General features: G+C 37.2%; 3 protein-coding genes across 6 annotated transcripts in view; 2 read left to right on the top strand and 1 right to left on the bottom strand.

The window, feature by feature from the left end:
• Window positions 1-424: 424 nt before the first annotated feature.
• On the bottom strand, window positions 425-15,645 carry LOC131788232 (gamma-aminobutyric acid type B receptor subunit 1). Of its 2 annotated transcripts, none has more exons than XM_059105323.2 (17): window positions 15,488-15,645; window positions 11,931-12,276; window positions 11,572-11,709; window positions 10,976-11,248; window positions 10,648-10,713; window positions 8,232-8,426; window positions 7,330-7,566; window positions 7,158-7,221; window positions 6,955-7,038; window positions 6,449-6,599; window positions 5,714-5,831; window positions 5,261-5,368; window positions 4,775-4,900; window positions 2,723-2,819; window positions 1,993-2,228; window positions 1,584-1,685; window positions 425-1,256 (listed from the first exon to the last, which is right to left on the bottom strand). In XM_059105323.2, exons 2-17 carry the CDS (start codon window positions 12,174-12,176, stop codon window positions 1,197-1,199), a joined length of 2,301 nt encoding a protein of 766 aa, XP_058961306.2. In that variant the 5' UTR covers window positions 12,177-12,276; window positions 15,488-15,645; the 3' UTR covers window positions 425-1,196. The 2 variants fall into 2 exon arrangements, with proteins under 2 accessions (XP_058961306.2, XP_066025461.1); XM_066169364.1 differs by having other exon boundaries at window positions 11,931-12,167.
• A 266-nt stretch (window positions 15,646-15,911) lies between these two features.
• LOC131788250 (sphingomyelinase C-like) lies at window positions 15,912-22,549 on the top strand. 3 transcript variants are annotated; one of them, XM_059105342.2, is made up of 2 exons: window positions 15,912-15,963; window positions 21,589-22,549. In XM_059105342.2, the coding sequence occupies exons 1-2, from the start codon at window positions 15,923-15,925 to the stop codon at window positions 22,547-22,549; spliced, it is 1,002 nt and encodes a 333-aa protein (XP_058961325.2). In that variant the 5' UTR covers window positions 15,912-15,922. The 3 variants fall into 3 exon arrangements, with proteins under 3 accessions (XP_058961325.2, XP_058961326.2, XP_066028802.1); XM_059105343.2 differs by lacking the exon at window positions 15,912-15,963 and adding an exon at window positions 20,174-20,403; XM_066172705.1 differs by lacking the exon at window positions 15,912-15,963 and adding an exon at window positions 21,015-21,073.
• Window positions 22,550-23,594: 1,045 nt separating this feature from the next.
• LOC131788206 (small subunit processome component 20 homolog) overlaps window positions 23,595-27,096 on the top strand; it is a 37,804-nt gene continuing 34,302 nt past the window's right edge. Inside the window, exons 1-4 of the mRNA XM_059105282.2 lie at window positions 23,595-24,189; window positions 24,692-24,989; window positions 25,405-25,653; window positions 26,239-26,753. Coding sequence (XP_058961265.2) covers window positions 23,681-24,189; window positions 24,692-24,989; window positions 25,405-25,653; window positions 26,239-26,753 — 1,571 coding nt within the window. The 5' untranslated portion in view covers window positions 23,595-23,680. The remainder of the gene's footprint in view (window positions 24,190-24,691; window positions 24,990-25,404; window positions 25,654-26,238; window positions 26,754-27,096) is intronic.

Genomic DNA, 27,096 nt, shown 5'->3' with positions numbered 1-27,096 from the left:
GTAGAGATATCAATGATCCTGACATCAAGAAACTTTTATACTACTCAATTGTTCGACCACAACTAGAGTACGCTTGTGAACTATGGTCACCTTACACGTCAAAGGACAAACTATTGTTAGAAAACGTTCGGCGCAGGGCCACAAAGTTTATCTTGAATTATCCAAGGGATATGTCCTACAGGGATAGGTTAATTAAACTTTCTCTATTACCACTAGAATATAGAAGGGAAATGAAACACTTAGTACTTATCTATAACGCTAGAGCAGGCTACATTGATCCGCTGGGTCACCACGACTTTTTCCGTCAAACTGTAGTTCGGCAGAAAACGCGTAATTCGAGTGAATTAAATTATCAAATAACACACACAAAACAAAATTACTTAAAACATTCGTTTTATTACAGGTCTATCAATCTTTGGAACAAATTACCAAGGGAAATTAAAAGCGTGGACTAATTTCATACTTTTAAAAGGAGGCTTTTAGATTTTTACGATGAAAAAACCGTTTCTTATAATCTTCCAAGTCGTGAGGGTGTAAGTTAATGAACCTATTCTTAAATTGACTTGGATGTAAATAATATCATATGATAATTATTGCTAGTCTTATTACTACTTTCACAATTATAATTATTACTAATATTTTGTTAATATTTATTGGGGTTGATTATCAATTGGGACATCGTCCTGTTTTCTTCTCCAGTTGCCGATACTATTCTGTACGTGTAACAAATTTCAATAAAGTAATAAAGTAAAGAATACTCAACTGGATAGAAAAGGGCTTCAAAGTCTTGGAATCGACATGTTAATGGTAATATCTTGCCGAATTTTCAAGGATATTCTGACCTTTGTCGATTTTACCAAGCACATCTACTTGCTTCCACAGAGAATACATCGGACTATTACCTTCTTTATTTGTTGCAGTAAGATCTTTGATTCTCAAGGGACTGAATTAGTGAATAATGAAATCGCAGTACGTACAGGTAATCTTTATGGTAATTTTCTTTCACGGTTTATTTTTTTCATTAGATTTAACTCTTCACTGCAGTGTAAGCATTCTATTTAGGCATTTCTCATGTCTGGCTAGTTCTGTCATTTTCACTGAAAACGGTTTAGTCAGTCGAATTTTGTGCATTGTATCCCATTTGACGGAGCGCAGTTAATCTATGTTTATTATATTCTGGTCACCAAGCTGATAAATCATTCTTCTGTTTCTCTCGCGTTCTCCTCACTTGTCTTAGAAGCATGTAATGGTTCCACCTGAAAAGCACGACACTGTCAGTAAAAAAACAGATTTCTCTTTTGGACCGAACTGGTTAGAATAAATGAAAGGAGAACAAATACAAGCAGATATTATCCTCTGTACGTTTCGTTTATGTCATTCAATACACGTACGTACATGGTTTCGCTTCCACCAACAACATTTTTTTGGATCTTAAAAATGGTACACGATAGCATTAAACATGACTTAAAGCTTGATACTATTGTTTGTGTCTACTCTGTTTACCTGAACGGAAAAAAAGGATTAAGGGGAATAGTTTGCGGGCGAATAACATATTTATTTACTTTGGTTAATTGTGTTTTTACCTTTGATGACATTTGTCCACCTTCTATGGTTGAGCCAGTGACAGTGGCAGATTTAGTGGCAGTTGAAACACTATTTCCGTCCGCGGTTCTTAAGAACATTATCTAAAATAAACAAACCGAGTGATTTAGTCTCAAATTCTAAAACTAAAACATCATTATCATGGTAATGGTACAATGTTTCCCAGCTTTGTTGAGCATCACTGTGATATACATATAGCTGAACCCTTAACGATTATGTTAACATCGCTTGTGTCGCGCTCTTACACGACACGAAAACTTACCATAAAGATGTTTCCTATATATGTGTCTAATGGAATGCTTTTATCAGTTGAGCGAAGCGGCTAAAGAAGCAAACGTGTTCATGGCACAACTTGAAGCTTAGTTCTCAAACATTGTTCAGTAAACTAACCTTTGGAACGAAAACAAGACTCAGAGTAAAAGAAGTACAGAAGATGGTAAGGAACGATGACAAGGAAAAGTGGATAGTAGGTTGGTCAGCAACAACACCAAGAATAGGAATTACGAGGATACAAGGAATGATGACGTTATACAAGGACAAGCCAATCAGCTTGCTGTCATTTAAGGCGAGGATATGCACTTTGCGAGTTTCCCAGGCCAAGTAGGCTCCAAATAATAACAGCAGGCCTAAAGATAGAAAGCAATGAGATAAACGTCACATTGATTAGTAAACAATTAGTACTAGCCGGTTCGATACAATGTCCTTAATTTTTGGGGCCGTGCTCTTCTCCCAGTGATTAATAGATTATTGAATCATTTTATGAACAGCTTACTCACATATCTCATCACTGATGAACATTGTTCGCTAGAACCAAATTTGCATTGACGTTAACACTCGAAAAAGTTTATTTAAACTTAATTTTATCAAACAATATTTCCATGAGGAAACGGACAGAGATAGGAAATCGTCTGGTCTCTGAAAAAAAAATATTGTGTTTACTGCGTATGACTGTAGAAGCTAATACCCTCTGGAGTTTAAAATGGGATTTTTTAGGAACCCCTGTCTGACACTAATCATCTCCAAACCAGCACAGGTCACTCTCCAAGTAACCTTTGATTAACGATTCAATGCAAAATACGCTCGGTCGTGTATCAACGCCTTGTGAGTCTCTGATTATTACCTTTAAACACATATATGCAAGCTAGCCATATCGTTATGTTCTCGCAGGTGCACATGGTTATATACGGTTGAATGCCAGTGTCATCTTCCAGTGTTACCTATGGAAAAAATAAGGAACTTATTTGAAAATAATCCAAGGTACTGAAGCCAAAATGTATTTTTAGCATATGAAGACTTAGAGAAGACCAGTGTGCACTACTACAGTCTTAGATTTTCCAAAAATACAAAACTTTAATAAGTCTTTACATTCCAGTCTGGCAGAAAATATATAATTTAGCACCTACAGTTCAAAATTGAACTGTATTTCGCTCTACACTCACGTGTATTGAGCACTTTCCTACAGCATTTGGTACAATTTCCCCACAATTAATTTAGCACCTATATAGCCTTAAATTTACCCCCCACCCTTAGAGGCCGAAAAAAGCGATTTTTGTTTTATTTGACTAAACTGAATTCAAACATCTAACCTTACGTTTCCATAAAAAAAGTTTCTGAAATCTTTCAAAACAACCGAGTTATTTAGAAAAACGTTTTTTCAAGTAAGTTATTAAATCAGAAAGGTGTGATAATCTCGGACCTGAGCGAATCCCTCGGGAGAATTTTCGCGGCAATCGCTTATGTTGAGGCTTAATTTTCACGTTATTTCCATATTTTGTTTACTTCGTCTACATCGCGCACTTTACAAAATTCACATGTGGAAGCTCTTTGATTATGGAAAAATCAAAAACTGGAAAAAAGTCCTTGGTAAAGAAAGAAAAAAAAAACAGGTCCAAAGAAGAAAGAAAGAGTACCATTCTGTCAAGAAAAGAAAAAAATTCCTTTGTAAAAGCGACTAGTGCTGGCTGAGCTCCACGCTGGCGTCCAGACTTCAAACAAAGAAGTCGTCGTCAAACCAAAATGTGTCGTACATATACACAGATCATTTTCCGGTTTTTCCATTTTTGCCGTGGGTTTTGCCTTCGCCTGTGGCAACTTTGCTCATTATTGTGTAGTCCTCCTCAACGCTCCACCGAGCGATCGAAAAAGAAAAAGAGGTGTCTGAAATCAGGAGCCCATTACTTATGTATTGGTAATGGGTTCCTGCTGCAATGGGTTACTTTTTCCGGGAAATCTTGATCCATCATCTTTGACGCCAGGAGGTCCCGTTGTCTCGTTGGTTTGGGGCGAAATGATCTGCTGGCTTGGCGCGAGTCGTTTGCGAACGTTTATGAGCTAAAATCTCACATTTGATTTGAGAAGGAATACAACCACTTTGGGCGAATTTATAGGGTATATAGATCTGTCTGATTTTCGTCAAACTTCACCAAAACATTCCAGGAATAATGACAAACGAAAGTGTGTCGGGAAATTTTGATATTTGAAATATTTGTCTCGTGCCGTCCCTTTACGCAACGCGCCTCGCATATTTTTAGCTACTCCAACTTTAGATGCCGATATCTAGACAACCAATCAGAATATCGAAAAAGTGTGACACACTTTTGTTGATTGATGCCTTGTGAATATGGTGCATCCAATACCCGATAAATTCAATAGAAGAACCTTCGGTCGTTTCACGCCTTACCGGCTCCTGACACTTCCGTATAGGAAAGGTCGGTTAAATTATATTTTTATTGTAAACTGCAGTTAGTAAGCTTTCTTCTAATGAACTTACAGTTTTGTGGGATTTTAGTGAAACAAGCGCGCGTAAGAATTTTTTTGCCGAAGGACATCCGCGAAGGTGGGAAGTAACTTTAACTTAGGTTTTTGGAATTGCAAAGGCTTTCGCCATCCTGGTCACATGCCTTCATTTCCTTTAACTTTGACACGTAAGCTTCGCGGCGAAATGTAGTGTAGCGACTGTGGATGTTTCGATGAAGGTGAATGAGCAACTTAGCCTAACCTAGCTATCAAAGTTTAAAAATATTTTTTTAGGTTTCCTCAGGACTTGCAAGTCATTTCAGGTTTTGGTAGCATGGGCGCACGTTGGAAGAGATCCCTCAAAAGAGGCGAGTGAAAGCTTTCTTTTCCCTTAGGTTCAAAATTTCACAACTTGATTAAGAGTTTTGCTCTTTACCTGCAGCGTCAAGTTTTCTACTTTACTTGTCAATGGGTCGACAATTTGCCAGGTGACGAGAATTATGACATCGATCAAGAGAAGAACTGCAACCATACCAAACAACTGACGGTCCCGGATGATAACCTGAAAGAAAATTATTCAGAAAAATCGCGTTTAGGGATCTTTCGAATTGAGTATGTCGCAATGTTACAGTTGCATCTTACTACTAATTTATCATCTATTTATGTCTCCACCTATACATCTATCTTTCTACCTATCTAAACTTTTATTTTGTCCGTCTCTCTGTCTACCTTTTTTTTTTCAGAAATATGCGTAACCTGTAAAAAGAAGTTGGGTGAAATGGTGTTTGATCATAATCAGAATAACTGGAGCAATTACAAAACCTATCTTCCAAAGAAAACACCGGAAATCACTAACGTTACAGTCAATCAAAACTCTAGATAAAGAGAAAACCATTGAAGAGTTTGGTCAGTATACACTCACCCTTTTTGTAGTTTTACTATTAAGAAATATTACGTGAACTCTCCAGGTTTTGCTGAACATGGCTCCAAAGCCTAGGCTGAATCCAATCATTGCAATCCATAACTCCAACTGAGAATGAAAAGGTTGAAGGGAATAAAATTGATTATTTGCTATTTACTATTTCCTTGACAAAATTTATTCCACAATCTTTCCTTAGCTCTCAGACGTTCTCTTCAACTTAGCTGATGTGAGATGGTACAGTCAATAGATACACTGAGTTTCATTGTTCCATTAAGAAAAGCGTCTATAGAAATTCCTTCGATAACCGATTCCACGAAAAAGACCTGGTCCAAGATACGAAGCTCAGAAATCATGGTCTAAGAAATTGAGGTAAATCATGAATTGCAATTTACCATGGCCAAACACAAGACCTGGTTGATTATTATGAGAAAGACAACATTTATACGCATTTACCTGGCACAAATAACTTGCTTGCTCTTTATTTAAGCCGAACAGTACACCTGCCACATAGACAAGTATGCAACCGACTATAATCAGGTTATTAAGATTAGGTGACGACATTTTTATATACCTGAGGAAGGGAGAAAAATAAAGCAAAACATTTTATCAGTGCTGATGGTCTTGCTCCCTCATTCCCTTTGTATTATTATTATTATTATTATTATTATTATTATTGTGCATGCTCCGTGCGACACCATTAATCCTTTATACCTTGTTAAAAGCATTATTGAGTATTGCGTAATGTAACGTTTGGTTGTATGAGCTTTCAAGTTATAACAAGAAATTACATGGTAGTCACTCTTACGGGTCAAAAGGTTAACACCGGTAAAACTGAGTTGCTTTCAGTATGTCGCGCCGGGTTTCAATGAATCTCTTAACATTTTAAAGAGCTCAATAACTTACATAGGAACTCATAAATTTAAGAGAAAGACATGACATGTCCACCGTGACAAGTAGCTCCTTACGGCAAGAATATGTCTTGGCACTGAAAATATTTAGCTCTATAAATTTTTTTGTAATGTGTTTAGTTTAGGGAACTTCATGGTAACGCTCCCTGATTGAGCATGATCTATCTACCAGAATAATGCATCGAACAGGACCACCTGATTAAACTTGCTTCTGCAGATATCTAAATATCCTCATCTAAAAAGGAAAAAGATCGAAAAAAAAAAACTGTAAAACAGATACCTGATCTTTTGGTTGTATACATTGAATATGAGGAATCCGATGGCCATCAGAACTCCGAGGATTGATACAGCGATAACAAACCACAAGACCCCTGGTTCGACTCCTTCCAGCTTTTCTTCTATTCTTAGACCATCGACGGGGACTTTACCACCTAAACAAGCAAAAACAAAAATTTCACTCTGATGAAGAAGAGGTGCACAGCATATCTAAATCGGAAGGTAAGGTTTTTATATATCCATCTATCAAACTAGATAATAACACATGCGATCGTGTGATCGTAGTGTTGCAATTATCTTCTCTCGCTAAGATAAAAGATCAGTAATATAAAAGTTATTTTTCTCTGTAGAATGTATAATAAAAGATCTTAGCGCAAATGGCACTTTCAATTTCATTCTTCTCCTTGAAAAACTAGTTACGGTTTCAAGTTAAAAAAAAAGAGGTTCTCAAGAAGAAATTTTTTGTCAATATAATAAAATTAGATTATATATGTATAACATGCATATTACCATCCCATGAGTAAACACTATTGCTATCCTCTTCGTAAGTGTCATTTTCCATGTCGTAGAATGCAACTCTTCGTTGGGTGTTTCCTACACGACGAGACAAACAAAGCTTTTAAAAGATTGGGTTTGAAGGTATACCAAAGACCTCTGGCAGGGTCTGATTCGAGAAAGGCGACAACAATTTGTCACACACGGTCAGTACTTGCCTTGTATTTGTTGGACCTCAAGTTTTGTTATACGGTCATAATTACTGTCGAACTTCACCTGGCCCTACAAATGGATTGAAGACTTGAAATTCGATAATCTAGAGAATGGATTTGCCTTTCAAACAGCAACCACAGATTACTAACACAGCAATCGCGATTGAATGCAACTTACTGACATTCCAGCGAATGAAATCCTCTTCATTATGTCGACAAAGACTTTGCTCATGTTAGGATGGCTATAGTTGAATTCATTCAGTTTGAAGTTCTGTTTTCCCAAGACATCAATTGATGCGTTGAGAGTCAGTGCGCATGTCCAGGCCGCGTCGTATCCATAAGAAGCAAACGTATTTTCGGAATATCCCGAGTTGTTGAGGCGTTCTAGATATTCAGCATAGAGTTCTTGGGGCGTCTGAGAAAGATGACAATGCAAATTATTGTAGAGGAGATAGCTAGTTGATCTGTGTTAGTATATGACCTTTCCTTGTATTTTTATTTAATTATGTGTTAAAAGTGTGTCTATGCTTAGTCGGTGAAAGTTGTATTGTTAATTTTGTTTTTCTATACGTACTTATCGAGGCTTTTTGTTATGTCAGCCCGGGATGGTCAATGAAAGAAATTTAAGTTTTCGTTATTCTCATTCATTAATTTCAACAAATCGAGGTTTGTTGTCAACTATTCAAAGTATATATTTTCACAATCGTGAAATAATCGCCTGTTATTGAAAACGTGGAAAAGCTGTTCCACGCTTCCTTATTAAATCACGGTTTAATCACTTGATTTAACGATTCTATGACAACGCTTCGATTAACTCCCTCTCACATATGCAGCTCCTAGCTTATTCGAAAAGAACACGAAAAACGTGGGGTAGCAAGCATGGGGAACAAGGCCATATAAGGGAGAAAAAGACACCTGCCGCGTACATGTTTAGTTATATAATAGACAAACGAATCACTTACAAAATATCGACCAAAATAAGACGAATTAACATATCATAGAGTTTCCAACACTCTACTAAGCCTCTCCTCGTGTAAAAAGAGGAGACACGACAGTTTGACTTAGGGTTATGTTACATACCTTTCCAAATTTAGTTGGTCCCGAGAGAGGACTGAGTTTCAATTCTCCGGTTCCGATGTTGTTACTCAGGCCTTTCCGCACTTCCTCCGGAGTACAATCCACGAGAGGACTCTGCACTTTCCACCAATTGTCCTGAATTCGAGCAGAGTTCAAAATCCACACATATTTCGGTCCATACATACCTTTCTTCAAGGCCTGTATGTTGTAATTCAAACACAAAAAATAACTGATTTACACGTGAAACGGTTATCAATTCTTGACCAGTGTAATGTAGTTTCGTTATAATAGTCGTATTTTGGGTTTCAGTGTTAATGTATGGATATGTTTATAATCTTGCAAATGGACCATAATGTTGTTGTACTCCAGTTTGTTTAAGTTTGAAAATACTTGCCGGAATTTTTTTTTCATAATCAGTCGTTCACAAAAGATTATGAACTGAGAGAACTAATCCCTCTTACATACCCCTATTACAATGATGATTTTTCAAAATCTACTTTTAGCGCCCGTTCCTGCGATGCAATATTTTGAGAGCATTAACTTATTGGTTAGTGGTTCTGTGGTGAAATTTAATGTGTTCTGTTTGGCGACCACTGCTTTGTGGTTTGTGGTGTTCATTTAGATGATATGGTGACATTTTTGGATCAAAATGATAAAAAAATAACCTCTGAGCGTTACCCGCAAAGCCTCAGCTTTTTTTCCCTTGTACTCCACATGCAAGGGTGCGTGGAAGATGTTTCATCAGAAAGCTTGATTGGACGATCTGAATATCTGGCAATGATTGATTTAGGTAAATTTCCTCAAGAGTTATCGATTAAGCGGCAATGGCGCGACATACACATTTTCCAGAAGAAAGAAAGCGAACCGACTCGATCTTAATGATTTCTTAATCATTTTTTTACTTTTAATCAATGCCGTTAATCGCTGACCTCTATGCTTGATTAGCTATGAGACTTTTTCCTCGACCCTCGACCAAGAGACAGAATCTTACAATTTGGTAGAAAATAAAACATACAGCAAATGACTGTTTACAAGAGCCCAATGGTTTGAGAGAAAGTTAAAAAATGAATAGAAACTAACCGACGGTGATGAATAACGGATGGTGAGTGATTAGTCTGAGCAACTGTTAAGCGCGATTCCTTCTCGATTCACACAATTGTATCCGACAAATATATCAAGCTTACTCTTTAAATGGGTAGTAAAACGCAGAAATATTTTGAGAGGAATCAATTTGAATCAATTTCAAACATCCATTTATATGGCAATAGCGTTTTCCGGCGCTTTACAGTTAAAAAGGCTTACTGAAATTTGCGAAACGAAACGAAATGAAAATCTGTAATTTGCGGAATAGATTAAATTTTTTCATTTCTCACTCGTTGTTTTAGTAATTATTTTATAGGTTGCGTATGCAATCCACACTTGTTGTGAACTGACCGACTCGTTCTTTTGGCCTGAGGGGCTTTCCGCCCGGTTCCGCAAATCATGAACAGATTTCTTTTTGGAAAATTACAAATTTCTACTTTGCAGATCATTAATAGATTTCTTTTTCGCAAATTACAGATTCTATTTTGCAAATAATTGACAGGTTTCCGGCTCATGATGTCGCAAATTACAGATTTTATTTCGCAAATCATTAACAGATTTCTGTTTCGCAAATTTTACAGATTTATATTTCCCAAATTACAGATTTTCATTTCGTTTCCTGCCGTTTCGCTTCGCAAATAACAATAAACCAAAACTTAAAGTACAGAAAGAGGACCGGTTCGATCTCGCTGCCGAAACATTGATTTCTTACCTGAATTTGTTTCTATGTGACAATGTGACTAGTTTCTCGCTAAATTCGGCTAGCTTTATGACTTATCACTTTTATGAATTGGTGGAGAATTGTTTACATGAGCTCCTGCCATTTGCGAGAAAGTATAAAACATCACTACAATAGTAGACGTTAAGCAAGGCAAAACTACAGTAAGGCACGATTTTTTTTTTCTTACATCAGTGCGCATAAATCAATAAAAGTAAGTATTCAAACGGTAAGGCAAACATTTATAGATTTGTTTCGATGATGAGCGGTTACAGTTTTTAAAAACTTGTTTAAAACTTTAATATCGGAAACCACAACGATAGATGATGTTGAGATAGTAAACGCGTTATCATGGGAAGTATTTATAAGGGTAACTTCCCGGCGTCGCGGGAAATTTAAAATAGACTTTAAAAAATTATTACGGGTCACGGGGATAACTACTCTCAGTTTATAACCTCTTTTCTTTCATCATGGTATGTCTCTCTTTTGGTTACATCTTTAATGAAAGTATGGGTTCAATTCCATTTTTTATTCAGAAGCGGGAAGTAGCGATCGTTTCTCACTCTGGAAAAATTAGTAATTCATCGGAGATGAAATTTTCTTTCTTCACGCCCTTACCTCACAAAAGGTGATATAATGTTCATCTGGATAGAAAAATGCAAAGATGATACGGGCATCTTTCCTCTGAGGGATTCAAAATACAATTTGTGTTAAGTTTAGGCCATAACCACTGAAGACTTGAAACTGGAAAAAAAATTTTAACCTCACTTACATAGTTACCAGGATTATCGGAATAAATTGCGTTACCCGTTGTCTTCTTCCTTCTGATCAATACTGTCGTCAATAAATCGACATTCCAAAGTGACCATGGAAAATAAGGGGTTCATTTCTTAATCACTTAGCGTGAAGTGCCTTATGAAAACAGAATGAAACTTAGATAGTTTACCTTCAGGTTCTCTAAGGCAAACCTCGGATGATCTTTGAAACTCTCGTAGGCAAGCACGGTTATATTGGCAGCACTCAGTAAATCAACAAGAGAGTTGCTGATTCCTGTGAAAACGTCGTTGTTTTGTTGCATAATGGCAACTTTCTTCCAGTTGAATCGTCTAAGAATCGCAATACGTCCCAGATTGGTGAATCTCTCCGAAGGGTTGGTTCGAAAGTAGAGGGGAAAAACGGCTTTTGACGATAGCAATGGGGAAGAATTTGAGAAGCCAATCTAAGGAGAATAAAATTTGAGTAATGCTTTTGTTGTTATTTTGGAAAAAAACCTTCTTAATTTTTTTTTACTATCTCTCTATTTACTTTCATTTGAAAAAAAGTTCCGAGGAAAACACCTTTATTCCAAGAAGGGATCTAAACAGGGTTGAGCTCATTTATCTCTAATTGCAAGGTGTAAAAATGTTCGTAAGAAACCTGTTATTTTAATGAAAACCAGTTACAAAGCATGCCGTATTGTTCCGGTTACGAGATGTCGTAATCTCCTATTCCATGATCTTCACTTTTCCCCAGCTTCATTAAAAATTTCATAAGTGAACTTACTTGCACAATGTTCCAGTAATGAATTGCTTCCGCCACTGGCATTGTGGCTTTAGAACATCCGGGGCCTAGAAACATGATTTTGGGTTTTCCGGATGATATGTACTCCAAAGTTCCGCGGACAGCCTCGCCAACATTGCACTGAGTGTTTAAAAAAACGAAAAGTCCAAATCAAAGCTGAAATTTATCTAGTCTGCGCCTACGTCGATTATCGGAATCAAAAGTGTCATTTTATGATCATCTAGTAAACCTGTTAATCAACGAGTTTAAAAAACTCGTTGAAACCTTAACGGAGGATCTGAATTAAAAAGCTCCCTATGGTTTGCGTAAAATAGATGTCGTTCTCTTAATATTTAACAAACCTTAGAATCCTTTATCAAAAGTTGCAGGTGATAATCCTTAAGAATCTCTGTGTTGTTGTTTATTTCATCGATAGCCATCTGAATGGCGGGAATTGTTCCTGCCGAGTTCCATCCACCGCCACTTGTGTCAATACCAAACAGTCCACCGATGTAAAGTGTTTCTTTAGCTTTACAGTGTGAAAAGATCAGGGGTAGAAGCAGAAAAAAGCAGAGTCTCTTCCTGGTCATTACGGTTACCTTCGACATACGAAACAACGCGTTATTCTTGCAGACTGGCGAGGGATTCGTCAGTATTATCTTTATAAATGTTCTTTTCTGATCAAAATGTGATGAAGTTCGTTTACGCCTTTGGAGTTAAAAGGCAACAGCTATTGATCAATAAAACATTAATTTCTTAGCCAATAATCTCAGCAATGCTGGTTAGGCAAACGTATAAATATGTGAAGGATTTGTCAACGATATTCTATAAATACAGTAATTACGATAAAACTGTCTTTTTAAAAGCACCCAAAAGAGTAAAATATTTCTTAATTCGCACCATCGTTTGGCATTGATTGTAATAGTTTCATCCTCCAATGAGGCTCGTCTTCATGGTATTTGAACATCAAACAGTTTTCCGGCGCTAAAGCCGAGGGGTACACCGTTTCAAACATTTCTTTTATTTTTGTATGAAAGAAAAAATGTAAACCGATAAAAATCATATCTCTTTGGATTAAGTTGGATCATGGTCATCCAATCGAAAAAGAAGCTGAGAGAAAGCTTTCTAATTATTACTGATCCTTTATTTCCTTCCATTAAAAGCAGGTTGGTTGCTCAAAGTTTATCTTCCCTTCATTAACTTTATAGACTGTTGAGTTTTGTTTCTTGTTTCCCTTTTAAATCACTTATGCTCAGCTCCTTGGTTTTTTTGGGAATAGGTTGTCGGACGATAGGAGAGGGAAACTACGTTAATAATAAAATATATTTTACACGTGAGAGAACGTCCCTGTTAGTACAACTTATACTTAATCATTCATAATGGTTTTTACGAAATTGAAAGCTATTCTCAATCGCATTACGAAAATAACACATCTGTGCAGTCTTTTTTCTACCAACGCATACTTAAATTTGCATGTTCTCGCCTCGTTCTGCAGTTTTCATTAATTACGAGTCATGGTGAAAATTTCCACTCGAACGCATGTCGCACAAGTCGTGGCAAGGTTGGCAAGCATTTTTCAATCAATAGCTGCAAATCAAAATTAACCTGATGTTTTTTAATGCCGTGCCCCTTGATATTTGAACCATGGAAAAAGAAATGAGTTTCTTCAACAGGAATAAAGTTATACTTGAAATAATAGAGAGGCTGTGAAATACAATTCTATCTGTCCATGAATTTAAGCTCGAGCCGTTCAGAATTCCCCGAACTAGCTTCACTAAGACAGCCTACAATTACGTGAAAACGTTGAGTTAAGTCATCAATGAAATTTGCTGTGTCACTCCTTAGTCCACATGGGTGGACTATGGCTGGTGAAAAATATTCCTTTATATTTAGAAGCAAGTACAAAATAAGCTTTGATAAAAGCAGTGACTATAAAAGTGAATTATAGAACTCGCCTAGTTTTATGCTAACAATCTTACTGTGTAAATTTTGAGATGACAATCAATCATTATTTGAGTTGATTTGCACGATTCTTGTGCTCCAAGACTGGCAATTGGCGTTGCTTTCGTAGATCGAGATTGGCGCGGGGAGGAAAAATTGCACGGGGAGAAAAAATTGTACGGGGAGAAAAAATTGTGTGAGTCTTGAGTTATGTCAGTTGTAGTTTTGTTATCAATGGCGTATTTAAAGTTGAATGTTAGGTACTGTGAAATATGGACCCGAGTTCCTAAACCAGGAAATTACAATCGATGCCAAAGCACTATCAGCATCTAAAGCACTTTAATTTGGCCCTATCAATATCAAACTCTGTGCAGAAAACGGATTATTTGCTTTGCTGAGGCGTGCTACCATGCTACATTATCATTAGAGTTTATTTACATCAGTAACCGGTCACAAATGGGTTTCTTGGAATAATGCAGTGTGGAAATCCAAAAATTACCCCCCGTTTCTTTTCAAAAAAAGTTTACAACTTCTCAGAAACGTGTAATGTTTATAATCGTGCGAGGATCATGTTACTCCCACAGGAAACGTTTCAGTAATGCTTGAGGAAGAAAACATTTCGTGGGTCTTCATTTCTGAACAACTGCCTCAAAATGGTGGTGATGTGACCGTTCAGAGGGCTAAATTGACTTTCTGCAGACTGAAATGTCTTCGTTTTTCCTCCTTCTATTGTTCCTTTTCTGTATTATTCTTCTTAGTCTGATTTTCTCATTCCACCAAACAGCTTTTATGAACGATTGTATTCAAAGTTACTCACTGTGAGACTCTTCTTTCCCATGATGCATCTCTTTTGGCCCAAGAGCATACTGGGTACCCAATCAAAATAAAGAAGAGTGTGTGGGGGGGTAGTTGAAAAAACTTTGAAGGAAACGTTTATGCAAAATTCAATGTTTTCTCATGAGCACTAATGGGTTTATCAGTAAAAAATACATTGCGATGGTTCCAGCATAGAATATCGTTTCAACCGAATAGTGCGTAAGCCCAGGAGTCCTTCATGGGCTCCAGGCATATCACAGAACTCAGCTAAAAAATAGAAAATGACGTATTTCCGAAGGCTTCTAAATTTCCTTTACTCTCTTGAGTGTCTGCTTTCTTCAAAAACATGTACACCTATGGGTATATTATTCCTCATAACTCAAATTTTTAATTAAAAGTATTTTGTTATCGAAAGAAAGAGTAAATTATTTAATTTGAAAGCTGTTGAATTGAGCAAGGTAGGTTATATTGCGGAAAATATTATCGTACCTCTCCTTTCGATGTCAACATTTGATTGACAGCCTAAATCTTTTTTGTAAATTTAATTAGTTTGTTTGATGGCTTTGGGAGACCAACAAGATAAAAGTCTTAATTTCTCCCACGGAATACTGCACCGAAAACCCGGGTTGTAGTCATTTGCAACTTATAAACACTAATAAAATTACTAAATTTCACTTAGAAATTTAGTTCCAGAGGAACAAAATCATAAAATTCAAAGGCGAACAAAAAAGCACCGACATGAAGACAAATTTGAGCAAGGTTGATAAAGAGAGACAGGTGTTTATGATGTTGTCTCTTAGAAAAAACGATTCGCGTTTACGCTGGAAAAAAATTACGCTACAAAATAATCATTTTCGCCGGCAAAAAAATTCTTAACAGTTCTGTTTCAAACTTTAAAAATCTTGCTTTCTAACACAATCAAAATGAAACGCAATTCAGTTAAGCTTTTAAAACAGTCTTTAGAAGAACCTTTTCGAGTTTCCTTCATTCTTAAAACACAGCAGTTAAGGCCCTTTAAAAAATGTCAAAAGAACATCATCGTGATCTTGCATGGTTATTTTTGTACTTACATGCAATCTGAAATTGCCAATTTTGTCAGGTCATCGTTTAGAAAATGAAGCTAACGATCGCTAGTTTATACACACTAGACCAGACACCTTACCTATATAAACCTCAATTTGAAACCAGGAAATCCAACGAGTATGGATTAAATATTAGGGATTGAAAGCAACGCATGCAAGTTTTCTTCTGGGTCTCTCCCAGCTCGTCGGCGGTCTTGCTTTCACTCGGTTGGCTTCACCTAGCATTTTTGATGCTGTTTGTGTTGCTCGCTTAAACATGCAATCTCCACTAGGATGTAAAAACTAATTATTTCCTGCTATGAAATATGCAGATAAGATAATTAAACACACATGCAAATGCAGAGAGATGTTCATTTTAATTATTTTGCTACTACCATATTTGACAAGTGGCTCAAATTTGATAAGAAATTCTGAATCGTTCTCCGTTTATGTAATCTATGCTGAAAAGCAGCGAACTCTTTTCAATTTAACGGAAATGAAAAGGAAACAAAAGATGCAATCACTTTAAACACACAATGTCCAGCGTTTACCATTCTACAGGCTCGGATAAGCGGAGGTGAGGGCATCATATTCATGAATTTGCGTTGACAAAGGCAATTTACTATCTACAATCGGATTTCTGAGAACTGCAATGCCATATACTTTACAAATGGGCTCTTAAATTCGGCAATCTCAATCCGTAAATTAGTCGATTATGTGTTAAGGAAGGCAATCTGTTTGCTCTTACGGAAGCGCCGTAAATTAACTCTCCCCAGGTATCTTCAATTTCTCTTTGTCTACCGCTTGAGTGTGAGCCAAATTCAACCTCCTTGTTCCTCCCCTGGTGTTAATCCCAAACAATTAATTAAAGGACTTATTGACCTCCTTTCAAAAACTCACCTTGATTAGTTAATGCTTCTTGTAAGGCAGGTTATTTACATCTTTGACATGCATGGTTCTTACAAAGACAACATCTGAACCCCAACTTCAGATGAGACGAAACAAAACAGCTATTGCAGTTGCCCTTACCAGGTACAACTAGTTGTGAATAACTTGTTCCTGCCTTGAAAGAGGGAAATGTTTTAAAGATGCAAATGATATCTCCAAATGAATTACTATTATGAAACAAACGCCATCGTGTCGACGAGTTACTTCATATAATGCTTAATTCAATTGTGCCTGTGTTCGTTGGTTTGAAAGTGTTTTCCATACCTGTTGTGTTGCACTGGTCACGGAAAAAAATCCAAAAATGATAGTTAGGTGAGACGTGAACTTTGATTAACAAACTAAAAAGTCTATCCTGCATGTAAAGTCAAACATGGATTTAAATGATAAGAATAGCGCATTTGTAAACCTTTCCCTGGCCAAAACTCTTAGACAAGTCACTTACGTACTGAAAAAAGGAACTAGTTTGAAAAGCTTTCACGGTGTTTCAAAGTGAGAGCAGCAAAAAATCGTAAAAAAAATTGTAGATTGATAATGTCAAGTCCTTGAAGTAGAATTCAGTTATAGCAAATACTCACATAAAAATTAAAGCAATAAGGTATCCTCGGCTTGTGATCAATTTGTTTTCTGATTATGCTTAGAGTAAAGAAAGCTGTTTACTTGTTTTTGATAAGCAAACACGGAATTTTGTTTTGAAGTGTATAACCGTTGAAAATATTAAGTAAAAATGCCTTTTTTAGATCTAATGAATGAGTTGTTAGTAATCGGATCCTTGCGTTTACGCACAGGTTTCTGGGATCGCCATGGGGCAAACATTGCAACTCGCCAGAAAGGAATGTATGGTAAAAAGTTGTTAGGACGTCCAAAAAAAATGACTTTGGTCAGGGATTATGGCTTTTTCGCCGCAGTTTTATAAGTGGATGAAGATAAGGTTGACAAGATAAACCTTGCGTAAGGTCTATCGCCTATTGGCTCCTACGGGAATCTTTGGCTTGTCCTATTTATTGTCCGCTTCCAGTGATATTAAAAGGCTCTAGATTGGAAATTGCTCTAATCAGGTAGTCTGTGTTCGAAAGTAAATTTCGCCGCAATAATGGCATAATCTGATTTGCCAATTTCCGTTGTCGATAAGAGTACAGACAACGCTGCCGTCAACTTGTCACGATCCTGGTCACACACTGAAAGAATCGTTTTATTTGACGTCGATATTGTGGTAAAAAAAAAAAAAAACGAATCGACAGTGGTTTAGCGTGGTCTGTTCTCTTATCGACAACTCATACCTTGTTAAGAATCCGGATTGACCGGAATGGTTTAAACAGTTTCCTGACCTGCCTCTTTTTTCCTACTTGTGGTGAACGGATAGGATGCTTTCCCAGTAGATCATAACGCCTTACTTTCTTTTGAGTTCTCTCCACTTGTACCTCATCTTTAGAGTCATGGTGACGGTCTCACCAGGGGAACAATATGCCAGTTCATTAGAATAAAACTTGTTTTTAACAGGTTCACATGTAGAGGGCACAACTCTTCACTTGAGAGCGAAGAGTTTGAGATGCCCTGTGCGAATTCGAATCTCGGCAAGGTAAGCCGCGCAATATCAAATGGTTTTTTTCAGTTTTTTTTTTTGGGGGGGGGGGGGGTGGGGGGGTTAGTAAGAAGTGTCAGGTTAAGTTTAATGATATGTCTATATATTTTTCAAACTATTATTTATTGATTGCAGTGTAGTTTAATATACTAGCAAAAGAAAATTCTTTCGTCAGTCGCTAGTAGATTTCTGATAAAAATCAACTAATTTTTAATGCATTCATGTCCACGGTTGTTTCAGAGCCTCCACTATAATGTATGTTTTTCTGTTTTATTTTTCGATTGTATTTATATTTACATTTTTACGTAATTATATTGATTTGTAGTTACCTTTAGAGGACCCTTCTGTAAACCACTCTTTCTGTGATGTTGGCATCCTCAATAAAGATTAACTATTATTATTATTATTATTATTATTCACTTTGCCTCTGTCCCCAAAGTCATTCTATTGTCTTCTGCTAAAATATCTTGCGGTGATACAAAGGGCGAAATTTTTGCCTGAGTACATAGAGTTAGCAAAGTAATTAAAAAATGGCGTCTGTCGGCGCATGCCGTAGGCTAAAATGGTATGTTTTATCTTCTTTTAGCCCCATCCTTGATCAGAATACACCCTGCAGACCTTACAAACGAACCTAAAACCCGAAAACGAAGACCCTTTCATGATTTTGATAAGGGAAGTGAGCGTCAGGCTCTATGGCTTCACCGATGAAAAACAGTCAAAAGCTTGGCAACTCCTCTGCTCGCGACGTGATCATTCACCAGTTTAATTAAAAAAAAAAAAAAAAGCGAAATTAAAAATTAGTATATCACAAAAGAATTTGGCCTTTGGCAGAAGGAGAAGAAGGAGAAACTAATTCTAGCGCCCTTTGAAGTCAGTGAATCGATTGAGAAGCCGTCAATTTAGCATTTGAACGAACTTGTGCTGACTGGAAAGGTGAAGTGAGCATTAGGAATAATCCAATAGATAAACATGGTTCTTAATGGTCTTCATTTTAGGTCTTCGCAGTTCGGAATCTTTTTATAAAAAACTGGTGTTTGATTGCATACTTCATAGCTCTTAGAAAGATTTAATCTCCGGCGAGAAACCGCAACAAGATCATGTCAAATAAAGATAAAGGATTCTTCGTTTTCGGGTCGTAGGTCTTTGTGTTTGGGTCTTGGGTCTTTGTTTTCGGGGGTCTTCGTTTACGCTACAACCCACGTTAGTCGGATATGGAAATATTTTCTAGCGCCGCGTAAGCAATTTTTTAATTCTTTTCATCAAGTTGAATTTCACAATTCCGTTGGGCTGCCATTTGGCTACATTGTAACCATATTAAGCAGCTGATTTATCATCTTTTGAAGTTTGACGGATTTGACCTTTCTTTTCGTTACGCAATTGCCTTGTGAGCTACTTCGCTCCTGGTTCGGCCGTTAAAATTTAATAACAGCAGTCAGAATTTTAACACGCAGTTAATTTTTTTTCGTCACTTGGGCACATATTTAAAAATGAGTTGGTTTCTCTCAGTAGCCTTTCATTGCTTTTCTTCTTATTTGGTCGCCAACTCTGCATCATGGTCCATGGTGTTCTCAGTGTTACTGATCCCCTGAGAAGAGCAGAATATTGTCTTTTGTTTAGAAAGCTTGGTAGAGAAAATTGCCATATCTGCTTGTACGCTCCTCTCACGGATAGACATACACATGAGCCTTTCATGGTAAGCCCACACTAAAAGGTGCCGAGCGTTTTTTAGAACGGATCAGTCCTCGAATTTTATAACCTTGAAAGCGGTAAAAACTTGGAAGAAAAAAATGAATATCTCAGATGTTGGAAAATTCAGAAATCATCATGATCATGAGCAGAACTTCCATGGAAAGGAAGGTAACGCAATTCGAGTGATTGATATGTCACGCTTGAGAATAATGCAGATTTGACCAGTAAAATCAAAATTTTTGAAACCTGCCTTGTCCCAAGCAGCCGATTTCCCCGCCTGACATGTACATCCAAACAGAACTCGAACAGAATTCGACTTTCAAAGTAACACCTGCCTACACAAACAAACATTCAAGACATTTTATGCCAAAACCATTTCCTAATCTTTATTAAAAAAAAACAAACAAACAAACAAAAACTTCAACTATGAACATAGTAACTACATGACCTCTAAGAGGGCTATTTTTTTAAGAACCGACACAATCATTAAAATAATGTAATGCTAAATTGCGCCCTCATACGTCGTCCTTTGTTCTATCGGCAAATAACAAAGCAGTGATTGACTCGCCGCTTAAAATAACGCCATATTCATGACCGCTGGATGTCCATGTCAACATTCATTTCGGAAAATCGTGCCACTGTTTCCCTGTTTCTTGGATCTTCTGGCCTTTGGCGATGTTACTGGCATTTTTAACTTTAAAAGCACTTCTACTTGCTTTCACAGAGAACCTCACATCGAACTATAACCTTCTTTACTCGTAACAAAGATCTTTAAATCTTAAGGGACTGAATGAAATCGCAGTAAGTACGGTAAATCTTTATGGAAATTTTCCGCCATGGTATATTTCATTAGATCTAAATTTTCACTGCAGTGTAGGCATTCTATTAAGGCATTTCTCGAGTTCGGCTGGTTCTTTCATTTTCCGTTTAGACGGTCGAATCGAGTGTCTTGACTCGCATTTTAAGCAGTGCGGTAAATCTGTGTTTATAATATTCAAGCACCGAGCCGGTATTGTCCGACGTTCACAAACACTATTATTATTGGAAATCTTTCGCCAACGGTAAATTTACAGGCATTAGACAATTCAGCCTTGTAAGGACTATGTAGCCGAATCAAAATTCGTTTCCCATATACTCACACGAAAACTTTAACTTAATCTCCTCAACTTCTGACTTGGCATCGCTCCATCGGTGATTTAAATTATGTATGAACATTATTTGTAATTTTAGCTGTGTTATCATAAGATCTCAATAATCTGCTTATTTTTTTCCCAAAGCAAGACGGGACTAGAAGTAAATTGATATACGTTTGTGACCGGTGACGCACGAAACTTCAGTTTTACAATGTTAAATGAATTAATGAGTTAAACATATATAACCCAACATAACAACAACAAAATACACTTAAATTAATGAACGTAGCTAGTCGGTTCACGGTTTGGTTCACTAAAGATTCTTTCGGCAAACGAAGGTTTGTAGCTTTTCACAACTGGCATATATTTTGTTTTTAGATATATTTAGTACTAGCAACGTGGTGCTTGGAAATTTGCTGTGTATATTCCACCTGTCATTCGAATACCGGTTGTCGATATCGAAATTTAAATCAGTCAATTGTACTTGCTTCTTATTTAGATCTGTGTATAGCGAAATTTTCACCGAAACTTTCTCGCTTAGACTTTTAGGTCTCGCCTAAGGTATCACGATGTACTTACGGAGAGATTAATAGTTGCCTTGTTTACGAGTCAATCTCGTTCCCATGGCGAGAGAGACCTTGTGAGCTAGTCAACTGTTATATGCAAATTTTCGATCATACCCCACCCTTGCCCAAATAACATTATAAGGATTCCCTCAATTTGAAGGAAATTTAGCTTGTTAAAGAAAAAAGACCCAAGATACCTCAACTTAGTTCCAGTAATTGGTGTTGTCGTAACGTTGTTCCAATCGTGGATTGATGGTGAGTTTTTTTTTTCTTTTCTACAATTGCAGGAAATCACTTTGGCTGTCAAATATCAAGTCTTTCTGTGCCTTCTTAGTTTGTGCTGTTATGACATTTTTGTTTGTTTCAAATATTATGACTGGAGGACTGGATGATGAAACACGGCTTTTGCTTCATCAGATTATCCAGGGCAATATTACAAAAAGTAAGAATAGATCTTTCAGCGAGGAAAAGTCCCTGCGCCTCATTTCTCATAATTTATGGTGTGACTTTTTGAAGCCTCATGTGATGTGGGACGTCTCCGAAAGGATTGAAGGTCTTGCAGAAGGCATTAAAGATTTTGACGTTGCACTCATTCAGGAGGCTTACATCTTGAATACAGGAGTGGCTGTTGTCTCAAAATGTGCATCACTTCTGGTTAAAGCAATGAAAAAGCGTGGATTTCATTACAGGACATCAATTGCAGATTTTTCAGCGCCTTATTTCGGACAAAGTGGTGGTATTGTCATATTTAGTCGGATCCAGCTCATAAACACATTTTCAACTCGTTACCGTCACTATTCGGTTCCCCAAGTGGCAGACTTTAGGGGATTTGTCATAGGCGAGTTTTTATTCCAACATCAGCATCTCTATGTCATCAATACCCACTTAGATCCTCATGGAGTTGATGCCAGAGTCTTACAAGCGAAGGAAATCGCCGAGGCCATCCAAAACTTCAGTACAGGCTCACACATCGTTGTGGCTGGAGACTTCAATATTGACAATCATCATGCTACTACTAGTAACAGTAGTGAGGAGTATAAAAAGCTCCTAGAAACCATGCGCGTGGTTGGCCTACAGTCTGTATTTCAAGTTAGAATGGAAACTAGCATCGAACACGGAAACTTTGATGCAATTTTCACCAGCTCCAATGTCGCAGTAGTGAAGAAAGAAATTATAAAACTTAGGACGAAAAGAAACTCGTCGGTTTCTGATCATTTTGGACTTGCGGTGGAATTAAAACTTTTATGAAAAGTTCACGTGGAGCAGCTTTCTCCTTTTATCTCAGTACAGAAAGCGGTAGCCACACGTTTGCGCTTTTCTCGCGATGAGATAACGGTCAGATTTGCCTTTCTCTCACACCCATCCCTTTTTAAAGACCCATTCCTTGTTTTTCTCCTTTCCTACTCTTTTAGGCTTGTCGTGTTCCAATCAGAGCTTTCAGCTAATCGAGGAATATTCCATTCTGAAAGTAACTATGTACATTTCACTAAAAATGTTTCTTTATTTTCCAATTCAACCTTTATCAAGACCTCTGAAGCCCGATGCAAAGACTGTCCGTTAGGCTTTTCAGTGCATCTCTGTGAATTTTGTTTGCAAAAACGATGATGTGCCCTTCCCCTTCGCCCCGCCCCCCCTCCTCTCTACTATTGTGCGTGGGGCATATTTCAAATTATTCCGATTATAATCGACCCTAGAATACCATCAGGATTATGGATTGGGATTGTGCTGTCTCTTTCGGGCTCTATGAGCTGCAAATGTGCAATACTTGAAAAACGACCACAAAAGTTCAAAAAAGAGAACCCGACGGAACGATCCACGGTACACCTACGATTAACAGGGTAATTTAGTATTATCAACTGAGTTGATAACGTAAATTGGCCACTGTAAAAGAGTTTAAAAGCTGACGAAAACTAACGCTCGAAACGTCAGCTTTTAAACTGTTTACGGAGGCCTATTTACGTTATCGACTCAATTGATGGTACTAAATTATTCTGTTATATTCTCCCACCGACGCAGCACAACAGTTTCTTTACAAACTTACCTCATACGATTACTATGGAGAAGCCCAGAGCTTAGTTCCCGACCATCATCAGAATCATCAGGCTAAGCATTATCGCCTCAGCCCCTAGAAGGAGGTAGATCGATTCAGCACAGTAATATTTTTTGCTCTAAGCCGGCTGTCGGCAAAGTGGTCAGCGGTATAATAGAGAGAAAGAAAAACATGAAGACTGGGTTCCAATTTGATAATTCGAATCCAGTCGCTATCGGAAAAAAAAGTCAACATGGCGGCCGTTCAGTGTCGGAGTCACATGGTGACTATTTCTTAAAGGTTTATTCGTTTCAAAGGGTGGTTCTTGGTCTTAAAACACATAAAACATCATGGTGAAGAGAAAAGAAACAAATACACACAGGTTTAAAGGATTTTTCGAGCGCATTTCAGCTATTAAAATCGATGTGACTCACAGAATCCAAAGAAGCACTGAGACACCAGAGGATGAAGACACGTTCTTTTGTGAAGCACTTGCCAAATGGACGGAGCTGAATTGCACTCTACACTTTCAAGAATTTTCCTCAGAAGTCAGAAAATATGTTCAAAGTCTAGCCCAGCTTGTTCACCACAAGAACGAAGTCATAGAGCGATTAAAAACTAATCTACAAGTGAATGGAAGTCTCGCTTTGGAGCCCCTGTTGGATCTGGTCGTTCAGCTGGCCAGAGACTTGCAAAGCGACTTCTATCCTTACTTCAGTAGCTTCTTTAATATATTTATATCACTACTGAACCGCTCTTGGCAAGATACTCATACTCTGGAGTGTATATTTGCAACTCTGAGCTATCTTTTTAAGTTTCTCTGGAGATATATGGTGAAAGACATCCAACATATCTTCAGGTAGGTGAATGTGGGTTTCTGCCCCCTGAAAATCTTTTAACCTTTGGGATATATGAACCATTCTTGTTGGTAGACTTATATAGAATTCAGGAACACTGTTTTGAATCTAAGTTGGTCTAGGCTTAGTTTGTGGAAATTCTTTTGTCTGTTCTTTAATTTGAACCTGGTTTCAATTAATTATAGTCAATGACACAATTCCAGTTTCATTCCTATATGTCTATGTGGGTTAGAGTATCATATAAGAAAATCACCAGCCAGATTATTAGCTTGCTAACAGAAACAGTGATTAGATGAGAAATATAAAGCAATATGTGTAGCTGATTAAAATTTGCAAATGGACAGCAAGCAAGTTTTTACCAGTCATTTTTACTCTTGCCATTATAATTTTGCATTCAGCAATTAATGATGCTTGTCATTTTGCATTTTGATTCTGTGTGCGTGTTATCCATATCAGTAACCCTACACCTACAATTATTATGGATAATTTTAATTTATTTTTCAGTTTGTACAGTCCACTACTTGTGGGTGAACAAAAATACTACATCCAGCAGTTTGCAGCTGAGAGTTTTTCATTCCTCATGAGGAAAAGCAAAGACTGTAGCAAACTCTTTGACATAATTTTCAGCACACTTGAAGCACAGCCAGACTTGTGTCAGGGTCTTGGATTCTTGTGTTTTGAAATGATGAAAGGAGTCAAAAAGCAGTTTCACTCGGCCACAGATTCTGTTTTACCTGTCTTGTTTTCAAAAACTGGAGCCTTTCAAAGCAAGTCAGTAGCTGCTAGTTTGAAATGGGAAATGGTATGTACAGCTTATTTACCTTTTAACCCCTAAGAGTGACTAACATCTTATTTCTCCTCACAACATCACCCTTGAATCAGACATTAAGGTCATGAGAATAAAGAAGATGATCACCAACTAAAGAAGTTCTTGATCATTGAACAAATTCTCCCTGTCAGAACCCTAGGAAATGTTGAGGGAGTAGTATGGAGAATATGCATATTGATGTTATAGAGTAAAAGGTTAAATACTGAATAAGATAGAGATTGTTAAGTCTTTGTGTGAGAGAAATTCAAATACTGTCAACTCTCTTCTAACCTTAAATAGCAAATTTTGCTTTTAGAAGGATCAAAATCACTGAAAGCATCTTATCTTGAAGTGAATCATCAGAATTGATTAATTCTTTTCTTCTCTGTCTTCTTTTTCACCTTGAAAGGTTTACCAGTCACTTGTGCACATGCTCAACAGTATGGCAAAATACACAGTCAAGGAACATTGCTCAGTGGTGGAAAAAACTTTGGTTATGGAATTGGAGAGGTTATGGAGCATTTGGAATAAAAAACAGCACAACTTTGATCAAGCAGGTTCTCTGCAGAGTCAGATAGGTTTCACTCTACAGCTGACTAATGTTTGGGTTTCCTACAAGTCTGGTAGCTTGATTTCAGACCCAATAAAGATATGTGATGTAAGTACATGACATTGTATATGTTGGTCATGTCATTTTGTTTTGTTGCTAGGCAAACCATCCAGAATTTACATAATTACAGTTTATCAGCAAATTGTTTGGGCAAACCTCATAAGATGGTTACCTGAGATGGCTAAGGCTATCCCATGCAAGGGGAATAGCACCAGACTTGTTGCTTACAATGCAGCTCAAAGATAAGTAAGTCATAAAGCTCTAGCAAAATACCTTGTGCGTACTGATGTTGTCATACAGTGTGCACCTAGACACATAAATAAGATGTTCACATGTGTGCTCACACCTGTCATTAGTGTATATGAGTCAGCCAATTATTGTTTTCTCTTTTGTGGAATGGTCCTTAATGCTGTTAATGTGTGTTGCACTTTTAATAAAAAACTGAGATTTCTAGAGAAGCGGGGAACTACTGTTTGTGTTAATACCCTTCCTACGTAAAGAAGCTTGCTTTATGAATTGCCCTTCCACCTTCTTGTGGAGCATGACCACATTTTTTTGTTTTGTTTTTTGTTTTTATGTTTTTAATTTCAGGTTGTCCAGGCAATGATGATTATTTTCAATCATTTTTTTAAGGTTGTTCAGGTGATGATTGTCCAGGATTTTGTGTCAGATGACATTGCCTCTTCCTTGTTTGAACTTATATCAACACTCCTGCAAACATCCTTCACAGAACTCTTCAGGGAGAGACACCAGAAACAATTGACTTCAAAAGTATTTAAGACAATAGAGAGTCAAGAGCAGTTGTTTATGTTTTGTAAACGTTTGTTAAAGTGGGAACATTTCCAGAGAGATGCCTTACCTTCTTTGTTGAACTTTTGCCAAGAAGAGCTGCTCAAAGGTTCATCTAAAATTCAAGATATTATTCTTATTCTGACAGAAGTCATCTTTCAAACTGCATCTGCAGATAGCAGTGGACTTGATTTGGCATGCTTGAAAGGGTTGCTTTTTTTCCCAAAATGTGGCACCAGGCAAGGTGCAAAGATTTTAAAAGTGTTCCTTGATGCTGTAACAATTGAAAACAAAGTTGTCTTGGATAAAAGCAAGCTTTCCCTAACATGGAGTTCTCTTGTATGCATTCCTTGTATAAGGTATGTTTATACAGATCTAGGTACTTTTGCCAGGTTTCTTTACCAGTGTTGTTAAGTTGACTTACATGTAACAACCATTGTAGATTTTAAACAAATTGATGTTTTACAGACTAGCCCCTGGTCAAAGTTAATTGGGTTTTCTTTGCTGGGACAAAATGCTAATGCTTGAGTGGGTGAATGAAACAAGAGTTAAAGGGCACATAATTATGAATTTGAATGCAAAGGAGTGGGAAGTGGGTAAGGGTTCTTTACTATGCACTATGTACAATGTACCTCCTCCTTTACTTAAAATGTCCAAAAACAATCAAACAAAATGGTTTAGGTCAGACTTTCCTTCTCTAAG

The sequence above is a fragment of the Pocillopora verrucosa genome, chromosome 1, assembly GCF_036669915.1.
Source record: "Pocillopora verrucosa isolate sample1 chromosome 1, ASM3666991v2, whole genome shotgun sequence".
NCBI classification, from domain to species: Eukaryota; Metazoa; Cnidaria; class Anthozoa; order Scleractinia; family Pocilloporidae; genus Pocillopora; species Pocillopora verrucosa.
The sequence above is the reverse complement of the archived record's forward strand: the minus strand, read 5'-3'. Positions and strand labels throughout refer to the sequence as shown.

Coding starts and splice junctions, on each gene's coding strand:
- LOC131788232 (XM_059105323.2), bottom strand. CDS start 12,176: ATGTCGAAGGTAACCGTAATGACCAGGAAGAGACTCTGCTTTTTTCTG. Junction 4,901..5,260: donor ATAGTAAAACTACAAAAAGG/GTGAGTGTATAC, acceptor ATTTTCTTTCAG/GTTATCATCCGGGACCGTCA. Junction 2,229..2,722: donor TTGCATATATGTGTTTAAAG/GTAATAATCAGA, acceptor TTCTATCTTTAG/GCCTGCTGTTATTATTTGGA.
- LOC131788250 (XM_066172705.1), top strand. CDS start 21,015: ATGAACGTAGCTAGTCGGTTCACGGTTTGGTTCACTAAAGATTCTTTC. Junction 21,074..21,588: donor GATTCTTTCGGCAAACGAAG/GTTTGTAGCTTT, acceptor CTACAATTGCAG/GAAATCACTTTGGCTGTCAA.